Source organism: Pithys albifrons, chromosome 2 (assembly GCF_047495875.1).
Source record: "Pithys albifrons albifrons isolate INPA30051 chromosome 2, PitAlb_v1, whole genome shotgun sequence".
NCBI classification, from domain to species: Eukaryota; Metazoa; Chordata; class Aves; order Passeriformes; family Thamnophilidae; genus Pithys; species Pithys albifrons.
The window spans coordinates 95,261,560-95,276,559 of NC_092459.1; the positions used below are offsets into that span (position 1 = coordinate 95,261,560).

A 15,000-nucleotide genomic window follows, 5' to 3' on the forward strand; every position below is an offset into this window, starting at 1 on the left:
GTCACAAGCACTGAGGAGCTGTCTATAACCAGAGACTGTGAGCTGTACAGGGCCCTCAACATGCACTACAATAAAGCAAATGATTTTGAGGTAGGCACTGATCTTTGTTTCTGTGTGTGTGAGTCACTCTGAGATCCAGGGTGGCTTTAAATAATGTACCTTTTAGTTGTGGCCGTGACCAATGGAATCTCAGCATTCCACATCCCTGAATGATGCTAATTAATCTTTTTAGCTCTGGTAGCTGGAGACTTACGCCTCACTAGGACTTGACAAGAGCTACAAGTTTTCAATTTTTTTTAATAAGTTTCTTCGTTTTGACTTTTTGAAGTTTCCTTTAGGAGGGGCAGTAGTGAGAAAAGTCACGTCACAGCTCTTCTAAAGTTCCATAATTGTGTGATCAAACACTGCTTTCCTTCATTTGATTTATGGAATGAAAATGGATTTGCTTTTTCAAACTGCAGGATAAAATGAGTACTCGAAGTAAACGCTCTGTTTTCTGCTGTAACGGGTTTGTGGCTTTGATTAAGATTCCTGTTTACAGGCCAGCCTGGTAGCTGAGCAGACTATTGTTATCATTAACATGCTGACCCTCAGCGATACCACTGGAGAGTGTTTCTCCCTGCTGAGGATGGCAGTTTGCATTGTTCAGGTAGTCAGATGTAATGATGCATTTGAACAGGGTGTGCATGCGGGGGAGGCTCGAGTAATCCCATCTCTTGGTGGAGTGGGAAAGCGATGGTTGTACTAATAATTTCTTTTTTTTTGTCTGCATCTTTCACTCAGGGTCATGTTGTATAATGACCCCCTCTCCTGTAACAAAAGTGACATTTGTTAGCATAAGGAGTGTGGTTTCCTGTCTAAAATCCTTCCAAGGGATTTTTAGCAGTGCTTGTTTTCACAGCATGTAAGTTCAGATGATGCAGAAAGTCTAAGGAAAAACTTTTGTCATCTTTCTTGTCTGCTTCCTTCTCTTCTGGGCTGGCGGAGTTTTCTGGGAAATGGTTGCATGGAAGGAGTAGATGAAGAAAGAAGGGAGAAGAGGATGTTCCTTGAGGGTTTTACCATTCTTTGTGGTTGAGGACAACACCCAGACTTTGTGTTTGGTGTGCTGTGACCCCCCCAGGCACTCCCATGGGCTCTGGTGCTGCTAGGTACTCACTCACACAAGACAGGGGACTCCCACCACAGGAGGTAGGTTTGCCAAGACATAATCACTAAATACAGGAACAGAGAAGGAAATACACAAGGAGATAAGTGTGACCAGCTTTTTCCTTGTGCTTAAATTCCCTCAAGTTTTTTTCTTCTTAGCTTTTTTCCTGTTTGCTGAGCATAGGTTGAAATGTTCTTTGCCCTCAAAAATCTTGTGTCCTTGATGATTTCAGGCACTTACTGCGCCTTTTCAAAGTGTTAGTGGTGGTGTTCATGTAAATGTATTGCTTCAGTGAAGAATTGTGGGGAGCATGTAGGTGTTTTCAGGTAGATAAGAAAATAAATCTTAATATGTTTAGTGATTTACTTGTGATTGGAGTCTTTTTGGTCATGGGGTAGGAAAGGAGCCTCTTGGTTTGTTTTCCCCTGTCATAGAGGGAAAGAGATATTATAAATGGTGATTGTAGATTCATTCACTTAATTTTCCTTGTGTTAGTTAGTGTAATGAGAATGTCCTAGAGCTTTAAGTCTCGTTTTTGCTCTGAAGATCCAGCAGTTAGAAGAAGGTGAAGCTGTATGGTGCAGTTTTTATTAGACAATGTAACTTTTCCTGATAAATGCCCATCCCCTCCTCCACACACTGCAGAGCAAAAATGACAAGTACTGTAATGTTGAAATGGGATCCAAAAGGATTTAGCAAACTGAGCATTTGCCATATTTAGCATCATCAAAGTTCCTTCCTCTCATACTTCAATAATGCTTTGCTGATGTTCTGATTAGTGTGATACTCTGTTTCTCTTAAGTCACCTACACCATTATTCCTAAACCCTCCCCCTTTATCTGTCTTTGGGTCAAATTCATGCATCTACTTTGTGCATATACTCCTAAATTGACTATTAGGAGAAAAATGCTAAAGCTAGAATGTGCCTTTCATCCATATCAGGCTATGCCATTGATTTGTTCAAGAATTTGTGATACATGTTCCTTTTCCTGCACATTGCCACTGACAGCTTGTAGCAAAGTCAAGTAAGATGTTTAACAAACAACATGTCCTGTCATTTTTAGCTTTGCCATTGTACCCTCGCGGCTGTAAGCTAAGACAGATCCAATGCTTTCTCCAGCATGGTGCAACTTTGCCTGTGTTTTGTGTGTATGCATGTGTGTATTTGTGTAGCCAGTTCCACAATTCTCTCTCACAGTATGGTTAGCTGGAGAAACATGTGCCAATCTACACAACGCAGTTCGAAACTAAGTTTTGAAACGGGAAGAAAAAAAACCACAGGTTTTTTGGTTTGGGTTGGGTTTTTTTGGTGGAAGGCAAAGATGCTTCTCTGTTCTTAGGCCATTCTTTCAGTGAGGAAGAAGGTAGATTGTCCTGGTGAATGAAAGCCACAAATGTCAGTGTCCCAGCAAAAATGCCGAAGTTGATCAGAAGGAGAGGACAGCTTGCTGTGCCACTTGGTATCTGTCCCATGTGCGGTGTTGCCATAGGATTTTGAATGTCAGCTGCAATAATTAAAGTCAGGTATTGTTGCTATGCATTGAAAAAAGAAAAAAAAGGAAAATAAAACCTTAAATGATTTTGTAACTCTCTTTGAGAATCTGTCCTAACACAGGTCATCAGAGCTCACAGTTGTGACTGTGGCAGGATGATTGAAAACAAGGGGTATACCATGCTGTGAGTTAAAACAAAAATATGGTTAAAAAAACCGAGTTGAAATCCAAATATGGTTAAAAAACATAAACATTATTTATGTACTTAAACAAGCAAAAGAAATTGTCCTGAGGACAATACCTGAATTTTAGCCTTCCTTTGGCTCCCACTTCTTCTCAATCATCCTTGTTCGCTGGCATTTTTTTAGTAGTTACCATTATTCTCCATTTCTCCAGGTATTAATGTGTCTCTGCACGATGCCCGTTCCTTTTCCTTGTGGGCATTTAACGACTCAGTCTTGGTTCTGAAGTCTCAGGGTCTCTCTGTGTTAGCAATTTCACTCTGTGCCCTCCTGCCTACTCCTTACACTTGCCCTGCTCCTCTGCATAGTGAACAAATGAGCACCAAAGCAAGTCCCCACATACGCCATCTTTCTGAGCTCAGCCTGCCTGCTGCTTCACGGGAACTCGCCCGATTTTGCAGATGTAGTTACTGAGATTGATCACAATAGTGAACCGTCTGCCAAGCTGCTTTATTTGCACAAATACACTGTATGCAGTTTTGGTACAGTGGGGCTTGACGCAATTATTGCCTCTTTTCATAGCGCTAGTTACAGCACATGTCATCATTTCGAAGGGGGAGAAAACCATTTTTAAGAAGTTTACGCTTCTTTTTGGCAGGAACATACTAGTGGGAAAAACCTAATTAAGAACAGTTGTACTCAGGTTTTAACAGAATATTTAACTTAACACATTCTAAGTTAGTCCCATAAAAATCAATGAGATGATGTAAAACAAGTCAAATAACACCACCTATAAAATCTAAGTAATAATCCAGTCACACAAGTGGCCTGTGAGCCCTTGAGGGGAGAGGAGGCTGCCAACATTTTCAGAAGTGATGATGATTTTTGGTCGATTTCATTTTGGGATTCTCAATGAGAATCACTTTGTCAGAAGGTCCTTAATGTCCATTCCCTGAAAATGAAGTGTGCCCAGCACTGTGTCCAAAAATTAAGACATCCTAAATTATCAAAAATGCTGGCCACTCATGTGCTTATTTTAGATACCTTTATTCCCCAGTTTCATCTGCAGAATTCATCTTGAACTGAATTGGTGCTCGTCAAAAGGAGAGTTAAAGTCCTCAAACCTGATTCTCATTTAAACTAAGGCCACTTACAAGTGGTTTTGCAATACGTAGGCACTGTAAAGTACAGTTTATAACCATCCTAATACTCTGGAGCTGTGCGAAGTGGCCTCAAGAGAAGTGAAAATCAAGTGTGTAACTTGATAACTTGCATCTCGAAGGTTGCTCTTTCCATATCATCTGCCCTGCTGTGGCAGTCTCTGTGATTCTGGTTGTACCAGCAGTGAGCACAGGCTAACAGGACAGTTGTTTGTTTCAGTAGTCGACTCCTCACATTTTTTTCCCTCAGCTGTATACTTCCTCCTTCAAGGGCTTTATTGTTGTAGTGTTTCGATATTGTTCTCGGCATTCTTAAAGACAGAGTCGGAAGGCCACTGTCTGATGATCTGCAGCAAGGAGAGTAATGCTGCTTTGGCATTTTAAGAATAACAAATGTAACTGTTCTGAGTCCTCTGAAGAGACACTGAAGCATAGGTGACTAGATGGTATTTTATTTTTCACACAAAAATCTTGGTTTCAGGAAATTTAATCGATGACCTCTGGCTTTTTTCTTTCTCCTTTTTTTTTTTTCCCCTTCCCCTAAATTTGAAGAGGCTCTCTTGTGAAACAGCAGAGCTTTCCTTGAAACTGCACAGGACATGAACCTAGTTTTTAATCAAGTAATAAAATCCATGGCTTGCAGTGGAAGGTCCGTGCGTTGCACGTATCAATTAATGCTTATTAATCAGTTTTTGCAGTTAGTTGAACTGCAGACTGTAGTTGGAAGCTATTAGGGAGAGAATCATGAGAGGAATACTGTTGCAGGACTACACTCCGTTTTGCTGTTTGTGTCCTTTGGAATCAAGGTGTTTGTATAATGAAGTTGGCACGTTGGTATATGATCTATTTTTTAATGTCATTACAATTTTAGTTCCCTCTGCCTTTTTGTCATTGGGTTACATTTAAGCACAGCAAGATCAACTTTAAACTTCCTTACTCAACAGCTTTATTAGTTATAACGTACCGTGACCTTTCTCAACATTCTTAAAGAAAAAGATACAGTGTAATGTCACTTTACTTTGCTTATTGTTCTTTGTTGTGGTGAACAAAGCATTTTCTACAGTGGCTATAGCACATAATTATACAGCTTTCAATAGCGGTGTCTTGGCACATATCAAAGTTCAGAAGAGCCTTTAGAAAAAAAAAGATGTTTTGTGGCAGCCTAGGGAGGGTCTCATCTTTCCTTCAGAAAATAGTTCAAGGCTCTTCTGTCAAGCTTCCCTACTTAGAGCTTTTTCTCCTCCTGCTTCATAAAGTTTAAAGGGGATTCAGTGGAGTTCTATGATCTATTTCCTTTGAAAGATTGTTCCTTTGCACAGAGAAGTCCTTTGACTTCAAGAGTTCACAGATTCATGTCTTTAGGTATCATATGTCTGACCTTATCAGTTACTCTATTTAATGTAGGAGAAAAAGTCTCAACTCTTTGTGTTTGTCTGTTTTGCCTCTGTGAAATGATTTGGTGAAAAGACCATCCTTTTTAACACACCACTGAGAGGCCGTTTCTGACTGTAACCTACCCTGTGGTTCTTCTAAAAAAAAAATTGTCCTTGTGTTTTGTGTATGGATGATTTCACAGTGAGAATAGAATTATACAAGGACAGACACACATAAAAAAATCTTTTACTCTTTTTTTCCTAAATGATCTATTGGCTATTTTGGTGGCTGCTACTCTGGTTCCCCAACAGGCACAACCATTTAACAAACACAGAGATAGCGGCTGGAGTGCTGGGCCAGCAGTAGGTTTTCCCTTGCTTCGACCTACCCCAAAGGCCTTCATAATTAATTGTCCTTCAGAGATGAGGAAAGTTCAGAGACAGTGTGTGTAGCGATGTCTATTGTCTGACATTCAGTTCTCCTTCCCTCAGCTCTTTTTCTTCATTCCACAAAGGGTTATCAATAGGAGCAGGGAGCACGCTCTCTTCTAACAGCTGCTGGTGGTGGCTGTAGCTTTCTGTGGAAGGTATCATTGTGTTCAGCCATCTATGGATTAAATGGCTGGAAAAGTTCTAACAACCCTTTCAAACATGCGTGTTTATTTCATCTAGATTACACAGACCTATTTAGCTAATTAAAAACTTTGTCAGAACCCCTTCTCCTATTCAAGGGAAGAAAAAAAAAATAAAACACTGCTGTAATTATGAAGAATGGCTTCAATGAAACTTCGTTAAATAAATGAAAAGTTTGATCTGTCAGCTTTGATCAAAACATACCCAAGTAAGCACAGGCTTGTTTGTTGAGTTGTTCTGTGGTTTTGGTTTGTGGTTTGTTGTTTTTTTTTCTTAGAGGGAAGGAAGGTGCACAGTAGAAAAAGCATAAAAGAAAACATTGATATAAGCTGAAACAGAAACAAACACTCACCCAATTTAAAAAACTGCTACAGTTCATACTGTCTCTGCTCCTAACATCAAAGTGCTAAGACGCTTGAGTTTGCTTAACAGATTATTAATATTGTTGTGCCTTCTGTGATTAATTTAGAATCCACTGTGGCATAATTATTAAATTTCATATACAACAGAACAAAGTTATATACATGCTTCCTTGTTTTCCCTGATGATATGCTAAACAAAGATATGGTGGGGTTAGTAGATAGGCAAGAAATACAGTCAAATTAGAGCTGTTTATTAACAATCGTTATGTTAGTGCTCCAATTAATTGGGCGAAGCCAAAAAGGACAAATACAATCATTCTTCCACAGAACAGTTTAACTAGCAAATTAGGGAGGTTTTCATATTTTTTTCTTTTAAAAAAATGAAAAAGAACTCCACTCTGGACCTTCACCTGCATTCTTCCTACATACTTTGCAATGGAAAGAAATAATCATATAAAACATTTTCTGGCCTCCATCTCACTTCCTGATGTGAAGAAGGACCGCACAACAATCAAGATCAATTATTGTACTGATTAAGTTATTATGTCTGGCATTTTGAAACAGGTTTTTGGTATTTAAGAAGAAATTGCATACAAAATAGATGCAGCTAATACAGTAATGCAAAAAAAGATCATAAAAAATTAAAGTTATTCTTATGAATCTTTCATTAAGCAATGAAAAAGGACATTGGTGAAGCCAAGTGCTTTGTTCTTCTGAGCTCCTCTTGTAGGGCCAGATCCTGCAAATGATTATGTACTTGAGCGTTCCTTCTGCGAGAGTCCTGTTGGTGCCTTCAGCCTATCTTCTCTCTTTCACACTTTGCCCAGTTAGGCATGTGGATTACTGGTAGCATTGTTCTACTTTATCAAACAGATATTCCCTTCAAAAATTGATAAAAGTTCTGTAAAAAAATATACCACAAAATCATGCAGCTGTACAGAGGCAAACATTTGCTTTTATGCAGGAAGAGCTGTTGTGAAATGATTTAAGGCTACTCAGAGCTTTTCAGATTACTCCCCACTGCAAATAACATGTTAAGTACTAAATTGCCCTAAGCGGTGTTTTATTATTGATCAATAAAATAGTAATCTCGTCTTTTAGCATGGAAAAATATTTTAGTGGGATTTTTCTTAGTTTAGTTCATGGATAGTGGTAAACCAGAAAGTACAATCCTCACCACCCCAATCCCATCCCCGCAAAAAATCAAACTCCATCCTCATTTGTTTCTAGCTTTGCTTTGGGGGAATCCTAGGATTGTTCCAGCTGAATGGTGTTGGGCTTCTGTTCCTGTGAGCATGTAGTGATGATGTGCTGTTTTGTTTTGGGGTTTTTGTTTTTTGTTTGTTTGTTTTTGTTTCTTTTACAATTATTTACCCGTATTCATCCTTATTGCCCCCTCCTCCTGTCAAACCAAACAAAAAAATATTCATCTCCCCCCCCCCCCCCAAAAAAAAAAAGGAAAAAGAAAAGAAACCAACAGAAACAAAACAAAACAAAACTTGGCAAACTCTTCTGACTCCTACTGTCATTTCATTTTGCATTCAACAAGGGGTAGTGGGAATTGAAACGTCAACTGGAGTTCGAGAAAAGCACCAATTTATAGTGCGTTAGCCTTGCACAATTCAAGATTTCTTTTGGTAGCTGCACACATTATACTCAACATCTCGCCACTCTCTTGTGGCAGTTGTGAGGAATGGCTATTTCTTCCCGTGTGTGTACTACAGGCCTCTAAAGACCCTTATTTATTCTCTCCCATGTCACCTTGTGTACAGTCTGGTCTGTGACACTGATGGTGATTATGTCATTATTTTGCTCTGGGGGCTTTGGCACATCTGCAGAGCTGATGCACATCTTCTTTGTTACGCTGGCATACGTCCCATATCGCAAATGCTTCATTAGCCTTACTGCCTGCCTCCTTGCCAGACAAGAATACCCAAATCCAAGCTTCTTTTTCCTCTGGTCTTTTGTGTCTGTGATGAGCCTTTATTTGTCTTCCTAGTTCTTCCCTGTTTTCTATTTTTCTGTGTAAAACCGATTTCCAGATGTCTGTTGTTCTCCAAAAGCCCATTGTAGATGAGGAGTGAGAAGCAAGGTGAATTTTAACCCCTATCATCCCTCACTCGTTTAAAGTCTTATCCTTACAAGCTGAAATGCTTTTTCATTTGTTCTATATCTAGCAGGGGTTTGTTAGACTGTTCCATTTTAAAACCTGATGTTTGGGGAAAAAAAACAACAGTGATTTCTCTTGCCATTTAATAAATCCTAGTTGTGGTAATGGGTAACATGCAAGATGCACATGTTTCTTCCAGACTCCCTTAATTTCTTTTAGACAACATAGCTAAATTTCTCACTCAGAACTTTTAGAGAAGCAGCACTGTCTAGCAAAGGAAGGGGGTGTTCATAAGACCTGATCAGCTGAAATTTCTTATACCCTGTTTAAACGTGTCACATTAGAAGGTCATAGAATGTTTTGTACTCTGAAAATTGAGGAAAATGTTTGATCTTCTAAACTTTATCTAAGCTGTTCTATACAAATGTCATACCAAAAAGATGTGAAATAGTGCATTAGCTTACTAGTTTTGTAAGATTTTTCCCTCTGCATCCCACCCACTCTAATGCATTTTCTTCAAGATGCTGAAGTAAATTCTGGGCTGGAGTCTTAGTGTTCGGTCTAAATCAGCTCCCGCAATCATTGCAGCTAATTAATCTATGCCAGATGAAGAGTTGTTACTATACCTTCAAGTGTGTGAATGTATGTTAAAGGTTAATTTTAAAAGTTTCATTTAATTCTTTAAAAATGAAATGCAGCACTGGATTTGGAGTCACAGAGCCATCATGTTTATGGATGCGGGGTGGAGGGGGGCGTTGTTTTTATTTCTGTAAGGCATGCTTGCCAAAAGAGGAGGTCTCAGCCGATACTGTCTCACAGTGTGGGGTCAGGGCTGTGTGACTGACTTTAACAGAAGTCTTACAGATAGAATTGCCTGTCCTGCAGGACTGTGAATAGGTCACCTCACGCAGAACACTGTTTGCTTGATATATTCAATGTGTTTCAAAATGGACGAGAGTCCGGCTCTCCTAATGTTAATTAGCATATTGTCAAAAACCTTTGGAAGCCATCGGGATTTAGCAGCATTGTGACCCATGCTGGTTTCTGGGCCAGCTTTCTGCGGTCCTGCTCTTTCTCAGAGCAGATATCCCTGGTCTGAGAGAGCAGTGACAGGACAGGTCTGCTTGCAGAGAGACCTTCCAGGATTGGTGTGGAGTGCAATCGGAATGCTGTTTTCAAAGATACTTAAATCTGTAAGGGCAAATACTGAGACTGAGGAAGTAGCAGCAGGATATTTGCAGGGGTCTATGAGGTGTTTCTTGTCTGTGTGAGACAAAGTGAATCTGGGGGGAGAAGGAGCCACAGTTCGTGTCATTAATAACATTAATGGCACAAGAAGTGAAGAAATACTGTTTGGTCCAAGCAGGAGGGAGTCTTCAGAGTACTGGATCACTTTCTACAGTTAATACGTAGCCCATCACCTGCAGCACTAGAGTATAGCTGAATTTTGTGTGCAGAGAGCCTGGTGTCTTCCAGATAGGTAACTGTGGGTGGGTGAGAGATAGAAGGACAGCCAGAAAGGCTGGATGAAGGTAATCAGCGTTTTGGAGATGATTTCTCCCTGTAGATCTGGAAGGGGCAAGGTTCAGATTTCTTATCTGCAGAGGGGGAAGGTACACAGCTGGGCTCTGACTCATTTTGTGTGCCCTCTGCGGGGGGGCTGTTTCAAGGCTCTGCTGGAAATGTGCTGTCAGAAGAAGCCGTGTCTAGGTGGTGGTCCAGAGTGCTCAAAGAGGTGGCCTTGAACTTGTTTCTCTAGTTAGTGGAGAGGCTTTGTAGAGAGCAGCAAACCAGGGTGTCATGCTCTCTGTTGCTAAGTAGAAGGGCTGCTGCGATTGGGACTTAGAGCAGAACTGTGGCCTATTAGACATACTGCATGTAAAGCAGTATTCTACAACTCCAGAAAGTTTTTAGAGGAGAAAGGAAAAATCAGCATTGCAAATAAGAGGTCTTTAACTGCCAAATATAAGTGTTCAGTGGGGCGGATGGAGGGGAAGCTGAAGCAGCTTATCTCTCGCAATTGCAGAGAAGGCTGGCTCCATCAGATGAGGTCCAGCCTCGAGGGTATCTAATCCAGTGCTGTCTGGAGTCACACCATTTCCTTCCACAAGGGATAAAGAGGAGTCAAATGAGCAGGAGCTAAGTCCCTTAAGATGTAAAACTTTGTCTTCTGACCTCACAGACTTGTGAGCTTCACAGGTCCCTAGCAGGTCCAGCACTGAAGCTTGTAATGGGGTGTGTGCAGCCCAGTTTCACTGGCTGTATGGTTTAGGATGAACTAGATTAGCAGTTTATCCCATCATGATGGGCTCCGAGTGCTCATAAAAGCGTGGTTATACTGGGAGAAGGTTTGTCAGAATTGTTCAGCAGGAGTCTGAGCTGGTGGAGACACCTTTATTTGCAATACCCCTCACGCATAACCACACACAGTTTCCTCTCCCTGCCCCTACTCACTGCCACTGGAAGAGGAGAGGAGGTACCCTGCGTCCAGAGGGCGTGCTTACCACCTTCATGACACCCCCAAAAGGACCCTGGTGACTGCCTGTTTCCTTGCCAGACTGATTAAACACCACCTGCTTCTCATCCCTCTCCCCTACCTCCCTCCTCATTCCCCCTACCCCAATACATGCAAACTGAGGAGGGAGAGGGCACAATTGGAGCTGTTTAGGGCTAGACACAGAAGACAAAGGTGACTGCAATGCAAAGAAATGGGAAGAGTGTGCAAGAGCAAGCAACAGCAATTATAGCTATTACTGTACTGTTACAATGTGTATATGTGTATAGATAGATATAAATACATATATATAAGATGTATTCTAGATATATAAGCATTTTAATTATTACTTTCACTACAGTGTTGGTAGTTCACCTATGGGGCCAAATTCTGCTGAACATAAAAATCCCTGCATATTCCAAGCTCTCTGAACTGGTTTACCTCTATATCCATGGTGTAGCTGGCAATTTCTGCATCCTTGTCTCTTTCACACATAGAAATACACTGTGAAAGCAGAGGACTTGCTGCTGGTGAGGGACATACCTGCTCATCACAGTCCAGACTGTGCCTCCTGGTACTTCTGAGTAACACATCACATTCCCATTGGGCTGATGTGTCCAGGAAACTATTCAATAACTTTTCTGCTGAGCCGGAATTGGATGGTCATCCCTGTACTTACTTTTCTTGACAGTTTTTTTGTGGTCGCCTGTATGTGATACCTGCCAGAACTTGGCAACAGAGTACATAGTATGCTGCTTGGCATTGTAGGCAGCCTCTTGTAGCAGATTGGTATTTCACCACAATGGACTGAGTTAAAGTTAGACTACTCTTGTGTTGTGAGAATTCTATTTCTCCTTCAGTTTTGGTATGAGATAGCTTCTGGGGTGTAACAGTAACCCCTCCTGAGATTCTTTCTTACATTTCCTAACACATAATAAATGCCCAACTATCATAAGTTGTAGGAGCCTTAGTGATTTTTCCATTCTGCAGCAATGCCACTGGCAATGCAGCAAGTTAAGGGCAATCAGAGTTTCCATTAGAAGCCTCTGCATCTCATGCAGTTCTAATTTGTCAGTAAGACAGAAAAGGAAATGTGAAAATCTGCCCAGTAAAATGCTGTTGATGACTTTTGAGGGTGGGGAAAGGGAGAACTGAATTTCAAGGTGCAAAAAGTTTAAACTAATTGAAAATACAAAGTTCTTTTTGTTTTGTTTTAGCCTGCTCTGCTCTTAATTCTTACCAAGCTCTGTGTTTAAAAACTAGCACATTAAGACTGTGGTGTTTGCATGACAGAGTAGCTCTGTTTCCACGGTGGATAGGCTCATCTCCTGAACCACGGGCACAGCAGTTCCGGGACAGAGATCCTACAGTGATGTGCGCGGTGCAGGCTGCCTCCCGCGTACTGCGAGATGGGAAGATGGGTCCTACTAGGGAGGCTCCCGAGAGGCAGCAGCAGGGTTTCAGCCTGGGCGAGCTGCGGAAGCGCTGCTGTCTGTGCTCAGCCGGGGCACGCAGCGCCAGCGGTGCTTGGTGCTCCAGCCGCGCAGGGAGCCTGCAGAGTACTTCCCAATCTTTATTTGTGAAAAAGCTTAATTGAAATGCAAGTGATTAAATCTAATGTATCATGCAGTATCCATTTTCACTGCACTACCACTTTCACTTCCCCGATATTATCAGGCATCTCAGCAGCCCCACTGTCAGTTTTTTTCCTTGTAAGAGCCATGCCCATTCTCTCTCCTCTTTGTAAGCTTGGCGGAGGAGATAACAGTAAACCGGCAGTAGATTACTAGTGGCCCAAACTCTCCTCTAGGGATAAGGGAGCTCAGGTTTATTTTAAACAAACACTTTTCAAATACATTCTTAAATCATTTGAGCGTTGTGTGTTTTCCAGCCTTTTACAAAGAATGAAAGTCCTACATTGCAACAGCAAATGCAGTAAGCAACCTCTGTTGTTTCCCTAGTTTTTCTCTTTTGAGTTGGACTCAGGTTAATGCTTTTTCCTTCCCAACATTAGTGATATCCTAAGAGAGCAGCCATCTCTTAGTGTGAAGGGCAGACTTTCCTGAAGGGCCACCCAGTTTCTTGTCCATTTCTTTTCTCTTTCAAAAAAATCAGTCTCTTGTCCATTTTGTTTCTTTCCAAAAAACCTATTTAATTAACAGATTTGTACAGCAGGACTTGTAAGAGGAAACCTGAAGGCAATAAATGCAAACTGTGGTGGCACCAGAGAGCTGCTGCTGTAGTTAGGGGGATTGGAACACTTGTAGAGGTGGGCAAATGGACACTCTGAATTCTAGAACAGTCATGATTGAGAGAAAAGTATGTTTACTAGAGCGTCCAATAGTTGAGGTATTTTTCATTTGTGTTTTTAAAACAAAAGCATCCTTTCCAACTATTTCCCTTTCCTCATAAGTGATAATGGAGGAGGCATTAGCCTTTCCATCGCCTGAGCCAACCTATTTTTTTTCTAAGAGGTGTCCAGGATGTTCAGCCAATTGAGTGATCTAATTAGCTGAAAATTGTTAATTTCCTTTACCTTATAAAGCACCTAACACAGAAACTGTTAAATAATGTTAAGTGTCAGACTTAAACTGAGAACATTGGGCCATATGCTGCCGTGACTTTCACGCCAAAAAGTGTAGCAACTTACTCCAAAACCTGCCTCCAATTCCTGTGTAGAAGCCAAAGCCTCCTGCTTGACATGCTGCCACACCAACTCGCAGTGCTAAGATGGTCCCAACTCAGCAGCTCACTGCCCTTGGGGAACAGAGTGTGTGTGTGAGGGGGGGTGACAGTCTGGATAAACGTGGCAGGAGCCAGGACACCAGCGAGGTATTGCAGACACTGCCCTTGCAAGCACAGGAAAACTGATGGTAGGGCAGTGCTGCTCAGGACAGTGTTACCCTGGAAAAGACATCAGATCTGTGCCTGGAGCTGCTAATTGCACAAGTCCCTTGTCTGCAGAGGGCCAGGTGGATAGGTGAGCTGCCTTGTAGCTCTTTGTTGTAGCAGGGGGTTCCCTGGATTGGTGGAATGCACATAAAAGGAAAGGGTTGGTCTGAATGTCACCAGCCTCCCTGCAAGCCCACAGAGAAATGGCTTCAAAGGTTGTGTGATGCCTCACCACATTACTTCTGGCTTGACCCTGACATTGCTCTGATACAGTGTCTTACAGGTATGGAGGGAATGCCAAAGGGCTTGTCCTTGGTAAGTCTCCTACACAGCACAGGCTGGTGAACCAGTATGGAAATGCTGGTTTAGGTGCCAGCTTTCCCTGAAAGCACAGAGGTCTTTCTCCTGTGAGGAGGGGGCTCAGGGCTATGTGTGGGTGACACAAGGGGAGTTTCTCAATCATGTCCTTTAAGAAGGTAGCTCTCTGCTCCCCAAGTTCACCTTATCCTGACTTTGAGGGTGGGGCATGTATGTACAAATCTAGTTCGTGCTGTGTATGAAGTTTTCTTGGCAGAACTGTTTCTCCTGAATCTCTTCTGCTGTTGCTGTACCTGTGCTGGTGTGGACAGCTCTGCACACACATTAAAGCTGTTTGACCTGGAGCTACCTGTGGTGAAACTGCTCCCCCAGTAGTGGACTCACTTATCATCTTGGAGAGATTCTCCATCACTTGCCTAATAGATGCTGTTTATGCCTTATCCTTGGATTAAGAGGTTCCCTACAGAGTTCCTCTGTATAGCCACTTTCTAGATCACCTAGTAAGAAGAGCGATCTGGCCTTCCCCCTCTCGCCCCCTCCAGTCTGTTTACCTCCCATTACCACAGCCTTGTGCTCTGCAACGTGAGCAGCCTTCACCAACTGAAGACCTCTGATCCTAAGTCCACTAGAGATTTTGGCTTTCCTATTTGGCAAGGTGACTTGTTGTCCACCAGGTCAACATGAATAAAGACTTTTTAAAGCCATAATGTCCTGCAATTAAAAAAAAAAAAAAAAGCCCTGCTTCCAGATAATTTAACCTCTGCTGGCAGCCTGACATCTTGAGCTTGTTTATTTCTGCTTGTATTTAGGATCAAAAAAATTCAAACTCACAC

At 41.7% G+C, this 15,000-nt stretch overlaps 1 protein-coding gene across 4 annotated transcripts in view; it reads left to right on the plus strand.

Annotated features, from left to right (window-relative positions):
* Nucleotides 1-15,000, plus strand: part of PROX1 (prospero homeobox 1) — a 49,620-nt gene that overhangs the window by 21,703 nt on the left and 12,917 nt on the right. For all 4 annotated transcript variants that reach the window (XM_071578487.1, XM_071578510.1, XM_071578502.1 and 1 more), the window contains one exon: nucleotides 1-90. This exon is cut by the window's left edge and continues 105 nt beyond it. In XM_071578487.1, the coding sequence (XP_071434588.1) occupies nucleotides 1-90 (90 nt within the window). The remainder of the gene's footprint in view (nucleotides 91-15,000) is intronic.